Raw genomic sequence first — 23,563 nt, 5'->3', positions numbered from 1 at the left:
GTTTAATCATGGTGTATCCCTAAGATAAGACTTGTAAGCCAAAACTGAAAATTTACATGCTGTGATTTTACTTACCATAGTATCTATTAAAACAGGCCCACACAAATTTATAGTTCTGTGTGACCTTGTTCACAACAGCCCCAAGACAGCTCACACAATGCTGAACAACCTAGGAGCAAGAAAGATCAAACGAATTATATATTTACAAGTTAAAACTGAGATTTTTGTGAAGTTAGGTAGGAAAAAGCTGTGCTGAATGAAAACTAGTGTTCTAATGGATGTAATGTCCATCTCCTAGCCTGCTCTGAACACCTGCTCAGACCTTCTGAAAATATAGCAACACATATCCAAAGTCCAGGAAACTAAGTACTGATTTTGCACGGCTCAATAGTTATTTTCATAACAAAGACAGATTTTCTTTAAATCAAAACTATGTATTTCATAATGCAAAATGGAATCAACTGAATAATAGCAATTAAAACTTACTGTCATGCCATATTTGATGATGAGTTTCATGAGGTCTTCCTCAATAGTGGCAAGAAAGGTCTCACTTGGGTGCTCCATTAGTGGCACTACAAGCTCTAAGATCTTTGCAACATTGCAGATCACCATGAAATCATTCTGGGTCTGAAACAATAGTATTTATAGTGTTTAACATTTCTGGCCATGTTATGTATAAGCTGAGTATTATTAATATGCACTGTTAGCCAAAAACCCCAACTCCTGTAAGATATTTGGGAAAGATCTACAAGAGCATTTATAATGTTTACATCTGCTATTAAGCTATGTATTATTATGAAAGCTAGTTCTGTATTCTACAGAACTGATGGAAAAAAAAAATCTGTACAAGCAGAATTTCACTTCTCATCAAGGCTTTGACAGACCCGAAAATTTCTGGTCCTACAATAAATCTAGGAACTGTTCCTGACACATGTACGCTACAGAACACACACCTGGAAACAGATGTCAGCAACAAAATGAAGTTGTACCATGACTCATTGTGCCTTAACCAAAATAGGTAATAATGCGCACAAATGTAGAAATTACAATTACATTTATTACTGGTTTGCATTATTATAAATGTGTATGTATTCTAAGTGAGGAATCTATGGAAAACATTTATCTATTAAAGATACATCCTGCTAGAAATTGACTTTATCTGACAAATCAAGCTCACTAATCAGGATAGGACAGTTCTCAAATGCTACTCTCAAGCTATTTAACATATTCAAGCTGACAGTGGTAACTCTACAATTCATCTCAACCTGTATAAGTAAAAACCAATGCAGCCCACTAAAGGGGTTGCAGCAAGTAAATAATCAGATAACTCTTTCCTATACTTCTTGATCAGAAGCAGCTCTAAAAGTCTGTTGTAAATGTGTCTAGAGAAAGCTCCAGGGCTGAACCTGCAAAATGCTAGGCTATACCTACAATCTAAACGAATAGTTACTCTCAATCCTGACCTGGGCATCTGACCTAGTGTAATGGATTGCTGCCACCCACCCACACTTCTCCTTAAGCCATGGCTGCATGATCCTACCCTGCTCCTTCTGGCAGGATCAGGGGTTCATCACAACCTTCACTAAGACAGCTGTGCTAATCAAAATAACAGAAAGCACCGCAGCGTTTCAGATGAGGGCAGCCATTTTACCAGAGTCTGGAGAGATTCAGCATTATAGCTCTCTTCCATTTTTGTGAGCTAAACTGTCTTACAGGGAATACAAAAACACTAGAGCTAGGGAAGTGAGGGGTGAAGTACAGAAGAGGACATTTCACTTCTGATATATTTGCTATATTTAGATCACTATCTTATGGAACCATACCTTAAATTTAAACATTCATATATTAAATACTAACGATTTTATTTTAAATATTTTAAAATATAATTCAATATATTTTAAATATAATAATTAAATAGATTTTAAATATAATTAAATATTGACTGTTGTATTTTAAGACTGTGACTATAAAACAAAGCAATTTTATGAAATTAAGTCACAACTGGTGGAAAACCGCGTCTTACTCCACAAGAGGCAGCACAAGTTTCAGTTTCATTTGCCTGCAAAATGTGAAGGTAGAGGGTGAAGAACAGCACCTTAGAAGCTACACAGATCATCAAAAGGACATAGCAGCTTCAGAAGCTATGACCGCCATGAAATGAAAAGAGTTTTAGTTCTTCTTTTCCTACCTTCAAATTTCATCAAGTATACAAGACAGCCATTCATTTCCATACTGAATTATTTGGGAAAAATAAGTCTGATTTTCTCTACTTACACTACATTTAGTGGTCAGGTATGGCTGCATGGTCATGGCATGTTTGACCATCAGCTGGGGCCTGATTTTGCTGAATAAGAACAAAGTGGTTATGCAAGCGACCAAGCGACCAGAATTCACACCTTTGTTGTCAGAATCTGCAAAAGATTAAAAAATACAAAAGTCCAAGTAATGTCTGGGCAATGAAAAACACATGGCTTAAACATAGTTTGAATATCTCTTTTGTTACACCTCTTTCAAGATCAATACAGGATATTCTTATTTAGAGATGAGAACACATTAATATTTGTACGTGATCACAAAATATGTCAAAAAAATAAGCAAAGATGCTTCAAAGATATCACTAGTTTTAAACTACTTACTGTACACAGAACACTGGCACAGCCAATGATTCCTATTATAACTGTGGAACATATTAACCTTAATAGAAGCTGCAATGTTTGCTTTGGTTTCATGATCTAAAAGTTTGAACAAGGTATTTTAAAACCAGTTCTTTATTGTGGCTAGCTAGTGAAAATTAGGGAAGCTTTACTATTATACACTGCTCAAAAGTTCATAATGAACTTAAAAGCAAAAATTCATTACCATGAGTTTTGTAACAGGAACTCTGTAACAATGTGTCATGATATTAATTTGAAGAACCACTGTTACAATATCATATAAAAATCAAAGTAGTTTAGCTCCTGAGTAGTAAATAATATTACCTGATAATGATTCCTCATATTTAAGAATATGCTCAACCAAATTGTCAACAAGTTGAGTACAGGCTTTCTTCACAGGTTTATATGAGGCATCCTCTTCTGACTTCAACAGCTGTAGCAGATGAAATAGAAAATGATTTAGTATTAAGGGTGCATTCATTTACATTGAATACATGCTGGGTTTATAACAGTCGCTACAGATACACAAGGATTTTACACTACAAAAGTATTTATTGAATGTCTCCATAGAAGTTACATGGTGAAGAAAAAATTAGGGGAAGTAAAAATTCAAACCAAAATTCAAGAGAAGTAAAGAAAAATTAACTGCAATAAAACCACCAGAAAGGTTCTAGTGATTTTTGCATTGGGATGAAAGCTAACTTTCTGTTTAATGAAATAATGCAGAAACCAGTAATGCAGTCATACTTCCCAGTGGTAACTAATAGAAATTAGAAGACTTTAAAAACGCTTAGGTTAAAAAAAAAAGCAAACGGAAAAGGGATGCTCTTTTTGACACTAAGCAAAAATATCAAACGAAGATGAAACACAGATTTATGAACATTTTAATCAGTTAGCCTTCTTCCTTCCATATGACTCTGGGCACAGAAATTTGTGCCCATGAAGATCCTTTCATATTTAAGAAGAATTGAGACCATACTACAGCCTTTTCTTCAGTGCATTAAAAGGCTCTAGTTTACTTGGCACTCCAGGCTAAAGTAAAATGAAAAGAATTTTTTTTCTTGAAAATTAATCATTAATCAGGTTAAGAGATACAAAGAAAGCAAGCTCAATTTCTTAGAAAAATCAAAGTATAATGTAGAAGTAAACTATACTCTGAAGAATCACTGCTTCTATAAACTGTGTAACACATATACTGTATATATATGAAAATACACTTATCTAGCATTTAAAAAAATCTACATTACACTAGATGCCTCATTTCAGAATTAAGTATCTTAGCTGTGCACTTTATGTGCACACTCATTATTAAATAGACTATGAAATTAAAAACAAACAAAACCCCTCCAAAAATTAAGAAGTGAAATATTTTAAAAGACATTATATAGAAAGACAGAAACTAATGTCAGAGACAAAGAAAATTGCACCAATGAGGATTAAAAGGTCAGATGTTTAAAGGGAATGAACTGAATTTGTCTACTGTAAAGGATTGCTCTTGTAGTCCCCCTTTTGCAGTACTAAAAGAAATGTTAAAATTCTAACAATGATTGTATCAACATTCAAAATTAATTACTTACATTTTGAAGAAGCTGTTCAAACCAGTCATACCCTGTATCTCTACAAGCTGCAACCTGAAAGTATTTTTGAGAATAAACTAGTTAATAAAAAAAGCATCTGAAGAACAATTACTTTAACACAGATGCCATCTTAAAAGACCAGTAAATATGCACAAATACATTTTCATATGTATTCAGTATAATGATTTTGTATCTTTGGAGATCAGAAACTGTCTTCTGCATTTCAAAAATAGTTACTACCATTTAAGTGGTTCCAGAATTTGTATTCCTTACAATACAACGCCTACATATTTTACTGGGGATTGCTGGCTCTAACGTAAGCCGAATTTTGTTTTTGTACAACATTCTGCACAGATTAAAGCACAAATACAAGCCTGACATATTAAAAATGAACATGCCTGTATGCTATGTGTGTATATGTATGTATGTATGCTGTGTATGTATATACATATTTTTATATAAACAAACCAAGCCTTCACTGGTATCATATGTCAAGGACAGCTCACAGGTGTTCGAAAGTAGTATTGGCAGGAGAACTGAGTTAAACTGAAGTCAAATTGACTAAATTCTCAGTCTGGAAAAATGCACACTAGACTACTATTGTGCAAAATTACTCAAAAGCAGTATTTTATGAGAAAAGCAGTATTTTATGAAAAACAGCTTATTAACCTTTCAAAATAAATGTTATCCATTATTTAAGGAAAATTTCTTTTAAGAGACAACTTCTTAGTTAGGCTTAACTATATGCTGCTACTAGCAAATCCTGGAAAAAGTTAAATATAATAAAAATTTGATGTGTCTTCACTGAAGAAATATTTTATACAACCTGAATATAGTGTTGTCCCAGTTATTGCCAGCAGATTAGTGAAAATTTACAGTATCCTACAGCTTGTTCCATCAGATGAATAATTCTGGCATATATTCAATGCCAGGAGATACAAAAAGAAAATAATCTGACAATTAAATTACTGTATTCTAAAAAAACTACAGACAGTATTTTAAAGATTTTAAAGACATAATCAAATTTTGCACAGAACTTAACTCAGATTTGTTTAACGTACCACATCAGTGATGTTTAGTATTTTCCTTGTCATTGCTTCTTTGTCATGGTGTGGAGTTGGAGTAAACCAGAGCTTCTGGAATGTCTCATTTACTAATTTCTGAAGGAAAAAAAATATTATCAGAAATAAACAATCTTCTCTCCATTCTGTTGCAAAACCTGTGACAAGGTGGGAAAGAAAGAGAAGCCAAGTCTCTCGACACAAACATAGGAAGTACATTCCCTTCCGATGTTTTTGGATAAAGGAAAAAGTGGAATAGAATCAAAGTGAACAAAATTATTCCCAAGTTACTTATAAGGCATATGGTTGTAAGAAGTCTCCTCATTCATAGAAACATAAAAAAAATATTGAAGATAATGCCTCATTTTTTCTGATGTCAGAAAGGCAGGGGGAAGGAGGAGAGACAACAGTCATCCTCCTTTCCCAGCAGCACCAACTGCTGTTCACTTATTTCTTGATTAACAGTCTTCTCAGAAAGCCATTTTGCATTAATGTATCTCATGTGATAAAAATATATGCTGCAGCTTTAAAGTTGCAGATTTCAAATCCTACTGGAAGTGTGATACAAAATTACTACAGGTGTCTTCTTAATTACCCAACAATTTTTAAATTATTTTGCCAGATCAAACAAAAACATCATTGTCATTTTTATGATTTAACACATAATCTTCTGCATATACATTGCACAAAGAATAGAGTATGATCACTAAGTAACATTTTAGGAGGAATAATTCACAGAATCACTCAGGTTGGAAAAGACCCTTGGGATCATCGAGTTCAACCATGAGCCCTACTCTACAAGTTCTCCCCTGATTCACTGAAAATTCAGAATTAATGCAAAATTAGCACAGATGAATACTTCATAATTTTTATATGCAGAACTTAAAAATCTACATATATTAACATCAAGTAGTTAATTTTGACTTAAAGTTTATTTTGTTAGCAGAAAGAAGTTTTATATGCTAATTTTACTTGTTAGAAAAGTATCAGAGATAACACTTGCAAGAAGAAAAAACCTCATTAATAACTTTTAAAATTTGACTGTCAGCAAGAACTTCAAGAAAACAGAAGAGAAAAAAAGAAGTCAGACAGTATATTTTAGAAAACTAAGCTATCCACTCTCAAAAATTAAAAGTAAGTCATAAATATTATGCAGAAGCAATGCAACACTTGTGTGTTGTTTTTTTTTTTTTTGGCAAAATATAGAAACACCAAAATAACAGTTATTAAAATCCTTAAAGATATGTTTCATTCTACCTTAATGCCTTCTTCATCATTGACTCTCCGAATCATTTTCACACACATCTCTGTAATTTTGGGAAATGTCGGTTGTTCGATGCAGATATCCCTAAGTATTTTTATGACTCTCTTTCTGACACTGATACCAGTATCCTGTGAAGAGAAAAGCATTACACTCTTGAAAACAATCAGAAATATGAATTAATTTACATATTACATGAATTACTATTTGAAGACTGCCCAGTGTGATTTGAAAAATTTGTTTAGAAAAGTCAGCTAAATTATTCTGGAGTGCATTTATACAAAAGGTCAGCATAACTTGCACCACTCTATTTGCAACAATTCTAAAGGTTCTGAGTCCCCAGAATACTGAAACATTTCCTCCATCAATACTCTCCCCATCTAAGAGCTCATGATATTGCAAATGTGTAACTCCACTTCTTAATTCAAGAGCTGACAAGCTAGATGTGATGATGCTTTAGGTACTTTGTTGGAAAACATGAATCTTTGTAGATCTGGACTATAACGCTTCAAGCCTTTGGATAAAGCTTATGGATAACATACGTACAGCAATCTCTTCCATTTTCCTAGGCTTTGTCTAAGGAGATGGATGAGGAGCTTCACTTCCTATTACCTTATTCAAAACCTGTTGAATTTGAATATCAGGATGAACTGCCTTATGCATGCTCACATGCACATGAAGCTACTTATCTCCCAAACCCTTCACAAACATGTTTTATCATGTAACTGTAGGAAATGAGTAGTATTTGGCTAAAAACCTGACATGGATGCTGAGAGCTAGTGTTATCTTACAGGTAAATTAACATTGTATTTTATCTGAATGCCCAGACAAAAACCATTTTATATAAAACCTCTAATAAGCCTTTTAAAACACTAAAAATAGCATAGAAAAGCAAACTAGTTTTATCCTTTTCTTCTTTTGTATTACAAATGGCATCTTTAGATTACTGTGTTGTAATTTCTTCAACTCACACACTACTGAACTGCCCGTATCTGACTTCAGAGATGTGGCAAAATTCCTTGTTCCACCCTATTTGTGCCTTAAGAATGGAATCTAAAGGAATATAATCCTCACTGTGATGCAGCACAACTCTATATATGTTTACCTTTTGATGTTACAAAGCCTCACTGGAAACAAGTGATGTGTTTTACAAGGTTGGTCTTGAAAGCATGATGGTCCCCATGAAACAGTAAGATATAATTTACTCTTGGGATCACCATTCCATATTATTAAACATATAAAAACTCCGTTAAAAACATTTTCCAGTGCCACTTATTTTATCATAAATATCACAAGTCAGCATACCAATATTCTTTCAATCAGCATGTCATAATACTGCTCAGCTAGCTGAGGACGACAGAGCACAAATCGGCCAAGCAGCTCCACAGCTGCTTCTCGTACACTAGTGGAGTTATCCATTAACCGTCCATGAACACCCCGCTGCATATCCAGCTAAAGAGAAAAAAATGAAACACAAATTCAAAATAAGAAATGAAGATTTATTTTAAGCATGACAGAAGAATGTATGTGCAAGATGGGTATTTCCTTCTTTACCCTGGCTAGAATACTGGGGTCTACAGCAACAACCTCAGACAAACACTTCATGGCTTTTGTTCGAACAGCAATTGCATTTTCACCAAGTACACGCAGAATCTAATAAGAGAACAAAAACAAAGATTCAGTTGCTTTGAGAAGGTAGCAAATAATGTTTAACAGGCAAAAGTGCAGCAGAATAACATGCAAACAAGTTAACTGAAGTAAGAATATCTAAAATAGAATATAAGAATATCTAAAAATGGAAAAAAAGAAAATAATATATAAAAAACCTGAATGTATCTTCTCAGACAGTAAAAAGGTGCATGCAAGCGATGTTCCAATGCGCCAATAGCTGAGCATGGGTATTTACTAGGATTTGCTACATCTCTAAAACTGGTCCAGACAGGATTTACACAGGGTCTGTATGTTCACTTTAAGTCTCTTCATTTTAAACTCTACATTTGTCATTCAGTTGTGGCTTTCACCATGGTTCTTTTAACAGGAAAGCTGGATTTGGACACTGTAATTTTAAGAATTGCTCTGTATATGGCTCAATACAAGTAATGCAACCTAAACTAGTACTGGAGTTCAAATATGTCACCGTGCCAACATGTTAGTACTCTTCTCCCAGAAAAAGCAAAGGAACAACACTAGTCAAACAACAGCTTCCAAAGTGACAGCAACATGCACTGCAAGCAATTGACCAGGCTGGCTTGTATTTTCAAACTAAATTAAGCTCAATTTAATGAGTTAGTATTACCAAATGAACATGCATCTTACAGAAACTGTAAAAATTATTTCAACACTTTGTAATTATCCTCTTCCTACATATATCTAATTAGAATGATTTTGCTATACACATACATGGACAAAGTAATGTATGTACAGTACGACATACAAAATGCCATGCAAGAAAAAGAAACCTAAGTGATTATTATGCCATCGATACAGAATACGAAAGCACATGGTGTTATCACGGCCTGTTAAATACCTGTGCTCAACAATGAACAGATAGGGCACATTACAGCAAAAGGTTTGGAATCAGAAACCAACTGTTTTTCACTGTACTAAGACTTCTGGCACAGTTTACCTGTGTCAAATAAATATCGAAGCTCTGGGCAAACGGCCTCATAGAGGCCAAGTAGCGAACAATCAAACATGCATCTTCATAGTCCACAGTATCAGAATTCATCCTGCAACAAATCCATGTATTAATCAGGACATGTTTTATAAAAAATTATTTAAAACATCAAATGCATTCCTAATAAAGAAATAAATGGTATTGAAACATACTTCAGAAGTGTAATGAACTGAGACGGAGCTGTTTTAATGATGCTGCGAAGGAACTTTTTGCGACTTTCTGCTCTATGCATGATTTGTCCTGTGGTCTCAACATCTTTTGCATGATGAGTTCCTTCAGATGAATCCTCATCCTTCTGAGATTTAATTGCTTTCTCTGTCTCCATAGTTGTATCACGGAACCACTGAGCTATATAAAACTTCCGAGAAAACTAGAGAAATACAGTAGGATGCACAGAAATCAAAGATGTAGAAAAGAAAAATTAACAGATTTATGAGATAAGTGAATCTAATGCATCAACAATAATTTTGAAAATATAATCAACAGTATGTTATGGTGACAATTTAATTTAAGCACTAATATGCATAACCAAAAATCATTTTAGTCAGTACACATTACTGAAATTATTTCTATATACACTTTGCACCAAAAAGCTAAAATTTACCACTAGTGATGCATCAGTTTCTGTGTTCTCATCCAGATAATCTAGCAAAGCCTTTTGCAGCTGTTGAATTTCATCTTCTCCTCCTGAAACCTGTCAGAAGTAGAAAGATAGTTAGAATACTGCACAGTGGTAATTATCATCTGAAAATCTGCATGTCCACATATAAAATATACTGAAATCAGATATTTTGATAGTTGCAGAACATTAAAAATTTTTTAACCAATTCCTTATGAACTGCATAGATGGAGACAGATTAGACTGTGGCTCTAAAGTCGAGAAAAGATTAACAGCAGAATAAGACTGGTTTTAAAAAAGGCTGACTAATTTTCATTCTGTGATCTTGTGTGAAGACCCTCTGTCTCAGGGGAAAAGAAAAGGATTGAAATCATACATAACAGACTGACACAAAGTTTAACCTATAAAAGTCACTGTTAGCTGTCTCAACAATATTAAATACCAAAACAGTGACTTTTCTGGTGAACAAAGGATAAAAGGAAAAAAAGTAAAATAAAAGGAAAAGAAACAGACAACAGTAAAAAGGTATGGGAAACATCAAAGAAATAAAAACAACTTATCCCTTTGTAAAAAGATTTGGTATAACTGTTTTCAGGGATGAAGCACGCATACAGAGACAGTGCAGCAAGTGCTCAGTTGAGGAAGGAACTTACAAAGGTTGTTCCCAAACACCTCTGAGCTCCAGCACTGAAGAATCATGCTCTCTGATATCCAGCTAAGTTTCTATTGGTTAAAAAGCTTGAGAACAAACACACATTTTATAAAAAGTGTCACCTACTGCATAAAGCCTATCTACAGAACACAGTAATATTAATTTTCCTGTGAAGAGCTTTTAAGATGAAAAAAAGCATTATGTATGAAATATTAATTTGAAAACTAGTGTTGGAGATCTGTAGTATCTAAATATTGGTATCAGATTAGGAGTATCTAAGCTGTACGAATGTTAAAAACAATGCATTTTTGCTGAGAGGCTATTTAATAGGGAATATTTATATTTCCTGTATGTATGTAAGGCACATGGAGGACTGGGAGGTGGTATGAGACAGCCAGCATGGCTTCACCAAGGGCAAGTCCTGCCTGAACAACCTCATGGCCTTCTCTGATGGGGTGACTGCATCAGCGGACAAGGGAAGAGCTATGGATGTCATCTGTCTGGACATCTGTAAGGCCTTGACATGATCCCCCACAACATCCTTCTCCCTAAACTGGGGAGAGATGGACTGGATGGTGAATGAAGAACTGGCTGGATGGTCACATCCAGAGTGTAGTGGTCAACGGCTTAATGTTGACTCCCCCAGGGGTCTGTACTGGGAGCAGTACTGCTTAGTATCTTCATCAGTGACAGAGACAGGGGGATGGAGTGCACCCTCAGCAGATTTGCGGACAATACCAAGCTGAGTGGTGTGGCTGACACACTCGAGGGAACAGATGCCATCCAGAAGAAACTGGACAAGCTTGAGACATGGGCCCATGTGAACCTCATGAAGTTCATCAATGCCAAGTGCAAGGTCCTGCACATAGGCTGGGGCAAGCTCCAGTTTCAATGCCAGCTGGGGAATGAAGGAATAGAGAGCAGCCCTGCAGAGAAGGACCTGGGGGTCCTGATGGATGAAAAGCTGGACATGAGCCAGCAATGTGCACTCTCAGCCCAGAAAGCCAACCGCATCCTGGGCTGCATCAACAGAAGAGTGGCCAGCTGGTCAAGGGAGGGGATTCTGCCCCTCTACTCCTCTCTCGTGAGACCCCACCTGGAGTACTGTGTTCAGCTCTGGAGTCCTCAGCTCAGGAAAGACATGGACCTGTTGGAGCAGATCCAGATGAGGGCCATGAAGATGATCAGGGGGGTGGAACACCTCTCCTACAAAGACAGGCTGAGAGTTGGGGTTGCTCAGCCTGGAGAAGAGAAGGTTGCAGGGAGACCTTATTGTGGCCTTTCAATATTTAAAGGGGCTTATAAGAAAGATGGGGACAGACTTTTTCATACGGCCTGTAGTGACAGGACAAGAGGTAACGGGTTTAAACTAAAAGAGGGTAGATTTAGACTAGATATAAGGAAGAGGGTTTTTTTTAAACTATGAGAGTGGTGAGACACTGGAACAGGCTGCCTGGAGAGGTAGTAGATGCCCCATCTGCGGAAAGCAGGAAAGAAAAATATCTAGATGTGTAAGTTTATTTCTCAATGGAAATAGTAATTTAAGTTTCTGATGACAACAGCTAAGTATGTCTAGCAATGGATCTTCTTATTTTCTTGACATTTTAACATCAAAGTGAAGCTTAGCTGTCATACACACATTTCCAATTATTTATTTGTTCCTATGTTACAAATAATTTACAAACAACACACTGTCTACCCTGACTGATGGTACTGTGTAGTACACAACTTCCATAATGCATGGATGGTACTGTCTACCATCACTGATGTTAAGCTTCCTGAGTAAGTGAAAAAATGCTTTTAGCACTTAACTGCTCACAGTAATTTTATTTACTTCAGATGACAATGTCTAGTTACTGACCGAGCCTGTAAAAACTCCAAAACAAATAGAAAAATTCAGGTCACCACCCAGGTATGTAACTTTTCAGAATAACTTTCAATACTACTACAAGTTCTGGAGATAAAAGGATTTTTCTAAAGTATTTCCCTACAAAGTCTAATGTAGAATTGTCAGGAGCACTGCCAACAGAGGAGAATTATACCCCCTTAGCACATAGAAGTATAAATTATATCAAGCCACGGACATAAAGAATTGACACTACTTGTAGAATAGTCTGATCAACAAAAGTTATGGGAAGTATCAGTATCATAAAGGAGTGGATGAATTTTGAATGCCTGAAAAGTTCTTTTTCAACATAAATCTGTAACAGTTATTAAGTACATGTAATAGGTCTGCAGTCTTTTGAAAGGGAGATGAACTTGATATGACTACTTCAGATCATGCTGAGAACTGTCAGTAGTTCAGACAGAAATGTATGGTGTCCATAAGAAATGTGCAAGTCCACATTTTTAAAAGGACACATAAGATCTGAGATTTTCTCATTATACTATGTACTGTGTGGAGCAATATGCATACATTTCTTTGGTAATTGTTGCCACCCTTACAGATCTAGAAAAGCATTAGCAGAAATGCAAATATGCACTCCCTAATGGAAGATAAATTCAAGTCCATATCATGTAAAAACTAACTTTACAGGCCTAACAGTTTAACTCTCTAATATATGAGTGCCAGAACCTCAGTTACCACTTTGCAATAGCAAATACATATACATACATATTTTTAAGGCCTCTTAAGAGAGACTGCAACTGTTGCTCCATTATTTTCTATGTATTGTCACAAGAAAACTGGCCTAACCACTGTAATTAACCACTTCATGTAATCACTGCTACAGACATGGTGCAAGAAGACATGAGCTAACAAATGTGATGCTTATGAACTGAGTATATTTGATTCATAAATCTGAACAAGGAAGACTGATTCTACACAACACTAGTTTTCAAACATCTTTAAAATTTTCAAGTATTTGAATGGATACATCTCAATTCAACTGGCATGGGATCTCTCACACACCTGTTTGAGGATTCTGGCTATAGACCCTTGATCCATTTTGCTAGTAACTGCATCCTTCCTCAGTCTTGCAGCTACAGTTCCAAGATAGTCAAGTGATGCAACTCTTAATGCCATTTCTGTAGATTTGTTACTGAACTGGTGAACCTAAGGAAAACAGAATAAACTGTTAAAAACAAATATTTATGCAACTGAGATTCTTCTCACAAGATGATCTTGGTCTTATTAAAAATTCCATGTAACTTTCATGCTCCATAGAAGTATGTAATTTACTATTACATCAGAGATACACTACTTTATATTACTGTTTCTTTCTTTGTTGGGTCCCACTGTCTACAAATACGGTTGCTAGACTTTTTTAAAATAGATTTTTTCATAAAATTAAACTGGGCAATTAGTACAGAAGATATTGTTTGCAATAGCATCATAATGCAACTTCATGTAAGTATAAAGAAAGCTACCTTTTATCAGGAATAGAACCCTAAAATCTTTATCCAAGAAACAGCTCAAATCACTGCATTAATTGCAGTGTAATTAATTATAATACTGAAGAACAACTGTGTAACATGCTGTTTTTGACAGAGAGTGTTAATTTTCTTCATAGTAGCTAGTATGAGGCTATGTTTTGGATTTCTGCTGGAAACAGCCTTGATAACACGGAGGTGTTTTCATTGCTGCTGAGCAGTGCTTACACAGAGTCAAGGCCTTTTTTGCTCTTCATGCCATCTCACCAGCAACTAGGCTGGGATGCACAAGAAGCTGGGAGGGGACAGAGCTAGGATAGCTGACCCCAACTGACCAAAGGGATACCCCATACCATGTGACAACACCCTCAACATTGGAAGCTGGGGGAAGAAGGAAGAGGGGACATTTGGAGTAATGGTGTTTGTCTTCCCAAGTAACCGATACGCATGATCAAGCCCTGCTTTCCTGCAGATGGCTGAACACCTGACCACCAATGACAAGTAATGAGTTAATTTCTTGTTTTGCTTTGCTTGTGTGCGCAGATTTGCTTTATCTGTTAACTGTCTTGAATCTCAATCCACGAGTTTTCTCACTTTTACTCTTCTGATTCTCTCCCCCTCCCAATTGGGGCAGGGAGTGAGTGAGTGGCTCTGTGGTGCTTAGTTGCCATCTGGGGTTAAACTACGAGTGTCCTTTTTGGCGCCTAACATGAGGCTCAAAAGGCTGGGGATAAGGACAGGTTTGACTGGAATGTGCTAGATCGAATTTATAGCTGTTATTTCTGTTTAGCTATTAACTGGCAGGCTACTATGCTTGCCATAAGGCTTACTTCCCTTAATGAATATTAGAGTCTAGTGCTCATTAGTGGTTGCTTTTTTCTTTTGCTGCTTGCTGTGCTGCCAATCACTTTACTCTGCTGTGCCTGGAAGCATTTTGATAACAGCAGTGGTGATGTGCCTGGGCTGGCAGATGGCCAGGTCATTGCTGCTGTTCCTGTGTTGCTGTACTGGAGAGGCTGGAACTCCAGTGTGAACTTGAGTCAAAGGGGCTGTGACCTGTGGATGAGTCCACATGGGAGCAGGACACCCCAAAGTGTCTGTGGCCGTGGGTAAGTCCACGCCAGAGCAGGTGTATCTCGAAGCATCTGTGGCTGTGGGTATGTCTGTGCCACAGCAGCCATAGCTCCGATGGGACTGTGGCCCAAGGAGAAGTCCTTGCTGGAGGAGGTACAAGCATCTGCAGCTGTGGATAAGTCCATGCTGCAGCAGGCACATCCTGAAGCATCAGTGGCTGTGCATGAGGTCACGCTGGAGCATCTCAAAGCGTGTGGCCATGGATAAGCCCACGACAGAGCAGGTACCCCTGGAGGGACTGCAGCTGTGGGTGAGGCCAGGTTGGAGCCTGTTCACTTTTGAAGGGACTGTGGCTGTGGGTAAGGCCATGCTGGAGCAGGTATATCTCTGAAGGGATTGTGGCCCATGGATAAGGCCATGCTGAAAGGGGTGCACTCAGAGAGACTGTGACTGTGGCTAAGCCTATGCTGCAGCAGGTACACCCCTGGAGAGACCGTGGCTCACAGGTTCCACTTGGAGCAGATGCACCCCTAAGGGACTGCAGGCTGTGGATAAGTCCAAGACAGAGCAGGGGCAAGTGGAGGAGTCCATCGCGATGTTAAACTCGATGACCTGGTCCAAAGAGACCAGGGGCGGAAACTGTAATGGAAATACCTTTAAATTGTTGTCACCCATTATTTTAGTTGCATGTTATGGGAATTACTATAGTAGGAACCATCTGAACTAGTGGAGGATAAGCCTCACAAGAAGTAGTGCAAATGCAGCAGTGTCCCAGCTGGAGCTGGCTTTGGTGCACAATACACCACCACTGGAGCCCAAAGTCATGGACTAAATGAGCTCAGTGGACATTTTACAGACATTTCAAAAAGATGGTTCATAGACTAAGGGAATGATATCTGTGTATGATATCCAACGATGGGAAGGGTGGTGGTGGGTAATGAGGATGTATCAGATAGTGTTGGACCTGAGCATGACCTGAATGGTATGTAATAAGGGGTGGAGAATGTGCAGGTTTTGGATGGGATAGAGTTAATTTTCTTCAAAGTAGCTCATATGGGGCTATGGTTTGGATCTGTGCTGGAAACAGCCTTGATAACATAGACAGGTTTTTGTTATGGCTGAGCTGTGCTTACACAGTCAAGGACTTTTTTGCTCCTCACACCACCCCACCAGCAAGCAGGCTGGGGTGCACAGGGAGTTGGAAGGGGACAGAGCTGGGACAGTTGACCCTAACTGACCAAAGGGATATCCCACACCATATGTCATGCTCAGCATATAAAGCTGGGGGAAGAAAGGGGAATGTTTGGAGTGATGGTACTTGTCTTCCCAAGTAACTGTTACACATGATGGAGCCCTGCTTTCCTGCAGACAGCTGAACACCTGCCTGCCAATGGGAAGTACTGAGTTAATTCCTTGTTTTGCTTGGCTTGTGTGCATGGTTTTGCTTTAGCTGTTAAATTGCCTTTAATCTCAATCCATGGATTTTGTCACTTTTACTCTTCTAATTCTCTCTCTCATTCCATTGGGGCAGGGAGTGACCAAATGGCTGTGTGGTGCTTAGTTGCTGGCTGGGGCTAAACCATAACAAACGTCAACAAAAATGTATTACGTAATAGTGATACATATAAAAAAACCTTAAATGCTGCATGTGTGTCAACAGTCAGAAAGCATTCCTGCAGTAGTTTCAGCTGAAATAAACAAGTCTTCATTGTAATAAGAAAGAAATTAATAGAATCCCTTACCAATAGCCTTCCTAATAAGCTAAGTAGCAACTCTGCAGCTGGCCATTCCGGTTTATTAACTGTCGAAAGAAGATCTTGAATGAAGTTCTCAAACAGTGGCCTGTAATCTTCTTCCCCTTGTTTACTGCCACACCTATTTAAAACAAAATGCACTCTGTAAGCAAATTAAAGAGCCACTTAAGGTATCCTTGTGATGTAAACAGAAGTAATGCTATGTTTAATCAGAAAACCAGTTTTATGCTATTCTAAAAAAGAATCTGAAATATTAACAGAAAATTTGTTTAAACTATTTCCCCATAAATGAATAAAACAGTTATCACTCCAAGTTGCACTGCAAGTAAAGCAGCTAATCTACCATAGTAGAATTTTGCTCCTAAGGTTTTTTTTATTTATTTTTTTGCATTAAAAGTCTGCATTAATTTGGATGGACAAAGTATGTAGAATTGTAAAGCTCAAGTTGGAGTGGAGTATTTAGGAAGTGTTGTGTCTATATTCCTTAAGTTTGGCCTGATTTACCTGACAGTGACAAGACATCTCAGTATTAAGCTCCACAAAGGTTAAAATCAGAATCTAAAAACCATCAAAAGATAACAAACCTGATAGTATTTCACTTGTATGTGGCATCCCTAGCTGTAATGATACCAGAAGCATGCAGAGAGATTGCTAGATGGCTATCAAACAGTCTTTCAGCTTAAGAGTATAAATTAACAGGATAAAAACCAACCTTAGGACTTATTCTTAGAAACCCTTTGGTTATTCAGGTATACTATTTTTTTCTTCTTGTGTTCAACTACTAACATTCCTACCTTTACCTAAATAAAAGTAATTTTTAGGGGTTTTTGTATCTTTTCCATTCTGTTTTCACTGCTTAAATATTTACTCAGCCTTCTCTTCCAGGCTTCAGATGAGTAACAGACCCCTAATAAAACAATCCTCCATGAACTATCAAACAGATTCTTAAGAACTCTCTGCAGAATTTCCATTCCATGAAAATTTTTGTCCAGACCAGTAGCTCTCTTAGGTATAACAATAAAGTATATTGTTATAAGTAACTTTATGAGTAGGTATTTAGCCTTGTGAAGTTGTTAGGTTTACCTTAAGGTATGACACACTTTATTTGGAGTTGGTTTCATCAACACGCTAAAGAATGCAACTGTACTTACTTCTTCAAGAAAATAGAAAGGAAGTTTTGTGCTGTCCTCATGGCTGTTTCATATGAGTTAGTAATAAGCACATCCTGATCCACCTAAAAATAACAAGATATATTTCTCTATTATTTTAGCCTACACAGGAATACAATTTCCAAATCAGCATTTCTCATGCAGCAAATAAGACTACAATTATTAGAGCACCATAATAAAATATTATGCCAACAAACACACAAAGTCATTCCTCTAAAAAGAAAAAAATACTACTTTAAAAAATATCTTACTTTCTTGTTTGATTCCTCCTCTGAGTTAGTATCTTTTTCTGCTGCTGGTAGGTGCACCACACACTGAATAAGCTGCAGAACTAGTGCTGTTACCATCTGGATATACATAGGCTCTCCATCAGTGTCACTGCTGTTTAACCTGTTAATAAGAAGAGACGGCATTAACACTAAAACTAAACAACAAAGACAAAACAAGTAGAAGGTTTTGGTGCTAAATAATCTTTCTAAAATTACTACCACAGCTAGAAGTCTGTGTTCTAGACATTTATCTAGTCACTTGCATCTCTTACGCAGTGTAAGACTTATCTAACAAAGGCAGTAAGTATTATCCTCAGGCAGAAGAGATGAACCAAAAGAGCCTACAGATGGGCTATCAGAGTATGTGTGAAGTTCAGCACCTGAAAAATCTATCAGAATACTTAATAAATCAAACACCTTTTTGCTAAGGCACTTATTAATAGGCTTATTATGTACAATCCCATATCCATATCCAACACAACACAAAAAAATACACCAGATTGTTGTCTTTTTTTTTTACTTATCTATTATTTAATGTATGTGAAATGTGCAGGACTTTTAAACAACAGAAAATAATGATCATGGCCTGAACTGACTTCTACGAAAGTTACACCTATGGTAAACTGAGGTAGCAAAACAGACTATCAACTTCAGCATGCAAGTGTCTTTAAGTGGGTCAAAGTTAGTAAGACCAGTATGAATACACCATGTTTCTCCCATGATATAATCTGAGAAACAGTATGATGATTACTACCCATACATACATCAGTATCACCTACTGCTACCCTTAACAACACGAAGAGATGATAATCCCTCACATCATTCTCCCTAGATTATCAAAATACTAACTGGGCACAAAATAGAATATAATTATTATCTTTATGAAGTTATCTTTGACAACTTCTACAGAGAAAAACTTGTGTAAGCTGTACCCCTCATGACAGTAGACACAGTTAGTGAATGCCTCTCAATGGACTAGAGTTAGGACTCTGCAGATAACCAGTGCAGACATTTCGGCTTTCAGATAGTGACTTCCTTCTAGTACAGGTCCTAATTCAACGAGGGTATCTACCATTTATGCTCCTATTCCTATCACCTTCCTACTCCACCTACTGCTAGATGCCCGTGATGTCTATAACCAGAACAATAGGAAATACTAGGAACAGGCACTTATGTTAATATTAGGGTTACTGAATTCAATTTCAAAGTTTCAGTGTATATTCCTTTTCCTGATATTTCCTGTTCATTCACCCTGGATCAGACAAAATATTTAACTCATAATTTGTCTGTCTCTTGGGGCAAGACTACACAAGAAGGGACAAAATCAACAACAGCCACCAATGTTTTAGAATTATTTGAAGTGTCCCAACCTCAATTTTAACTGAAATCCAATTCAGGACAGATTCTCTCTCAGATTGAACCTGAACCTACAGGATTATTCTGAAGATGCACTGAAACCCAGCTGAAGTGCTTAAAAGACAGTTAAAGTGAACAGACTGTTTTTCTAAACGAAACTTATTCAAAGGGATATTAGATTGATTTCCTTCCTGAAAAGAGTGCTCTGAGTGTGTCCTCAAACCCAGAATTTTCATATTAAGTTTTGGCAACAAAGAAATTATTTAACTCCATACAAACAGAAACAAAGAATTTTCTAATAAAAAGCCTCTAACACTAACATCACACTCGTTTACATCCTTTGTGCGACATATAATAACATATTTAAATTATTTTTGTAAGCAGGTACAAATATGATGGCATAAGAAACACTGAGTATTACAAGACATTTGTCAGGCAATTCTGCTCTCATTGTTTTGAAACACCAACCTCTAATAAAGTGCAGCCTGTGAAGTTGCAGGTTTTTAAAGTAGTTAATACTGAAGCCTAAAATCCTACATCTATAAAACTGTAAATGCTACTGTCTACAAGTTATAAATCTATGTCAGAAGTTACCTGAAATTTCTCAAACTCCTCTTGCTAGTTGGTAGTCTTGCAAGGGAAGTGAAAATTTCTTCTAATATTAACTGTCTATGTTTTTCATATCTGGAGAAAACCTAAAAGGTTACAGGATTGCTAGAAAATTATTTGTTGTTACATAAAACATTAAATGTTAAATATATAATTTAAAATTATATACAGAACATACACTTTAAATGTCATGTAAACAAATTACAATTAATGGGTACCCTGTTTTATAATTATTTTGCTTTTCCAAAGCAAGCATTTCTTTATAAAACACATTAAAACTTTTCAAACAGATTTTTAAGAATCTAGAAATAACATAAATGTGTAATACCTCTTAAAAATACCTTATGTTTTTAAAGTTTCTGTCAGTGATAGAATACACTGCAGAGGAAAATCAAACAGTGTAATACAATGCTAGGCTTTCAGACTCCAGTACAGAGCAAAGCTCTGTGAACAGGTGTATGGTCATAGGGCACATCTGAGAAAAGTTTTACTTCATATCCTAAACTTTAATATTCAACATATTCTTTCAATTTACATGCTCAGGATTGTGGAGTTTGCTTCTCCTTTTGTTTAGGCAGAATACTGGAGTATATCATCCTTACAAAGGTGGAAAACTCGCACTTGATCAAGCACATCTGTTGTGCCACATATTTTATCTGCCCTGTGAATTTCTCACATAGCCACCTCTTCCAGGGAAAAGAATTTATTCTATTACATAGAAGTGTCCTACTAGTTCTATACCTTATTCCATTGCATGAATTTAAATCTTCACACAGGAAATAAGGAAAACCACATTGCTAAAATTTCTTAATACAAGAGAGGACAGGGAAGGGTTGTGTTTTCACTTTAAATGATATAACCAAAATTAAGAAGTTCCTTGCTTAAGGAGGATATTTCTTCCTATAGAATACTCTGCGAATAGGGGCAGCTCAGGTAGATTTAAGACTGTTGCTGGATTATGATACTAAACTGTAAAAACATGCAAGAATAAAATTAGTTCTAAACTCCAGTTCATTACCAGAGAGAAAACACAGCCTATTGTACATGCCCTAAAAACTCACAAGTACAGGGACGTGAAACTGCAAATTGAGAAGTACTTACTGCAGTCACTAATTTGATGGCACATAACTGTAGTTCACTGACATTTTCTACAAAGAAAGGTGTTATTCCCATAGATGATACCTAGCAATAGAAAGAAGTTATTTTAAATATATTTGACTAACAAAGTGACATTTATGCAGTTTCACAAGTAGATTATGCATTCAGAAGGTAAGGTATTCAACTAGATGTATTACTTCATTTTATTTGCAAATAAAATTATTAAAGGATATCAGAGAACAAGTCCTATGAGAAGCAGCTGAGAGAACCGGGATTGTTCAGCCTGGAGAAAAGAAGGCTCAGGAGAGACCTTACTGTTCTCTACAACTACCTGAAAGGTTGTAGTGAAGTGGGTGTCTGTCTTTTCTCACAGGTAACAAGCAATAGTACAAGAGCAAACGGCCTCAAGTTGTACCAGTGGACGTTTAGGTTGGGTATTAGGGAAAATTTCTTCACTGAAATGGTTGCCAAGCACTGGAAAAAGATGCCCAGGGAACTGGTGGAGTCACCATCCCCAGAGGTATTTAACGGACTCATAGGTGCTTAGGGACATGCTTAGTGGTGGGGTTGGCCGCATTAGGTTTATGGATGACTCCATGATCTTAAAGGTCTTTTCCACCCAAAATGATTCTATGACTTTATATTTGAATACTATCAGGTGAAACTCTTCTGAAATGTACAAAAAAAGCCATTAAAGATTTGAACATTAAATTATCTTCTTCTGCAGATTACTTGTTGCACAACAAACTAGTCACTCTGACGTTAATAATTCAAAAGTTTGTACTGATTTCATATTTCATGTCACTGAGACAATCATACTTCATATTCTCTCTAGGAAAAGAAAACCAAACATTTTCAGACAGTAATTATTCTGAAAAAACTTACCTGAAGAATAGTTGTATCAGTAAGAAGCTGTATCTCTAGCAACTCTGACAAGCTGCTGACAATGTCACAAACTTTGTTATACAACATCACTATGACTCTCTGCTTGTGGGTAGAACACTTGGCACGTTTAGCTTTTGAACTCAAAACACCACCTAGAAAATGAAAAATATCTTCATTAATTTTTTCAATGTTTCAAATCAAATACTGAAAGATGATCTTCCTCAGAAAGTGTCCGCAAAACACTTGCATGACTATAGCTTTATAAAAGCAATTGCTTACAAACGAAAAACTATTTAGTAGCATCAGCTGGAAATCAAGAATTTCCCATTGTATTAATTTTTCACAATTGCTCTAAATTCTGAATCCAAGATTTTTAGAAAGGTTCTTGAAGTTGGATACCCACATCTAAAGGTATGCATATGGCAACAAAACACTAAATGCGAAATAGTTTTCACGGAAATAAATCATTATATACACAGAGATTATGACCATAAAATGACTGATTCCTACATGTAACTGCTATACACAGAAGCTGAACTTCAGACAAATGTCTAAATACTTTTATCTAAATACTTTGGTTACACTGATATTATTGCAGTAAACCAAGACGTTGTATGACTAAGTTATTCAGAGGACATATTTCATTGCTTTTTACTTTACATCTCATCATCCTGAAAGTAACACACAGCATTAATTCAGGATGCTTTTTGCGATAGGGAAGAGCTATCAGTATAAGAGTTGCATACAAAAATCTTATTCCAGAAAGTCATACCACTTGCATCATTATACAGTAGATTATGGTTTTTTTTGTTTTGTAACGTGGAAAGATTTTTTAAACATTTCTCAGCATACTAACCACCATGAGGATCCACTCTATACACAGGATCATATTGAGGATAGAGAGTGTTCTGCAAATGAAACTTTGTGTATTGAATAACTCTTTCTATTATGTCCTCAATATATACAGCTTTAGGCATATTTGGTGATGTCATAATATTGATAGCAGTAAGACATGCATCAGCAGATTTTGTCACTCTTTCCATAATAAGATCTCTCCATAACCTCTCCTCATCTTCAGTGTCATTGTTCTGTAACAGGCAAGAAAAACAATGATATAGTGTGAAAAAGAAGTCAAATTTTTATCCTTACCAAGTAAAGGATAATAACATTACCTTAATATACTTACAAACATGCATGTAAAAAAATGTATTTCCTTTCTGATGCAAAAATTGTTTTAGAAACCATCTAATGTTTGTTTTACTAGCAACATGTTTGTAATATATCTTCCTAAGTTATAAGTCTTCAAAGTCTCACTGTATTGTTTTTCTAGAACACAAAGAAGCTTTCCAAATATCATGGGAAGCACTGTGAGGGAAGATTGCCACATAATCTAAGACTGATGCACCTTAAACAAAATCTAAACTCATTCATCTAGTGTTTTCTTCAGTGGCCTATGCACACCAGTTGCTGCTTTGA

At 36.4% G+C, this 23,563-nt stretch overlaps 1 protein-coding gene across 4 annotated transcripts in view; it reads right to left on the bottom strand.

Annotated features, from left to right (window-relative positions):
* The window catches only part of NIPBL (NIPBL cohesin loading factor), a 158,726-nt gene that overhangs the window by 15,158 nt on the left and 120,005 nt on the right, over positions 1–23,563 (bottom strand). For all 4 annotated transcript variants that reach the window (XM_074932678.1, XM_074932677.1, XM_074932679.1 and 1 more), the window contains 20 exons: positions 22,944–23,175; positions 22,088–22,239; positions 21,206–21,286; positions 20,090–20,190; positions 18,122–18,260; positions 17,853–17,935; positions 16,690–16,822; positions 13,413–13,556; positions 9,835–9,924; positions 9,383–9,600; positions 9,180–9,282; positions 8,108–8,206; positions 7,859–8,005; positions 6,550–6,684; positions 5,293–5,391; positions 4,232–4,285; positions 2,979–3,087; positions 2,275–2,411; positions 487–627; positions 76–169 (listed from right to left, as the gene is read on the bottom strand). In XM_074932678.1, the coding sequence (XP_074788779.1) occupies positions 76–169; positions 487–627; positions 2,275–2,411; positions 2,979–3,087; positions 4,232–4,285; positions 5,293–5,391; positions 6,550–6,684; positions 7,859–8,005; positions 8,108–8,206; positions 9,180–9,282; positions 9,383–9,600; positions 9,835–9,924; positions 13,413–13,556; positions 16,690–16,822; positions 17,853–17,935; positions 18,122–18,260; positions 20,090–20,190; positions 21,206–21,286; positions 22,088–22,239; positions 22,944–23,175 (2,491 nt within the window). The remainder of the gene's footprint in view (positions 1–75; positions 170–486; positions 628–2,274; positions 2,412–2,978; positions 3,088–4,231; positions 4,286–5,292; positions 5,392–6,549; positions 6,685–7,858; positions 8,006–8,107; positions 8,207–9,179; positions 9,283–9,382; positions 9,601–9,834; positions 9,925–13,412; positions 13,557–16,689; positions 16,823–17,852; positions 17,936–18,121; positions 18,261–20,089; positions 20,191–21,205; positions 21,287–22,087; positions 22,240–22,943; positions 23,176–23,563) is intronic.

The sequence above is a fragment of the Athene noctua genome, chromosome Z (assembly GCF_965140245.1).
Source record: "Athene noctua chromosome Z, bAthNoc1.hap1.1, whole genome shotgun sequence".
NCBI classification, from domain to species: Eukaryota; Metazoa; Chordata; class Aves; order Strigiformes; family Strigidae; genus Athene; species Athene noctua.
This window is presented reverse-complemented; position numbering and strand designations above follow the sequence as displayed.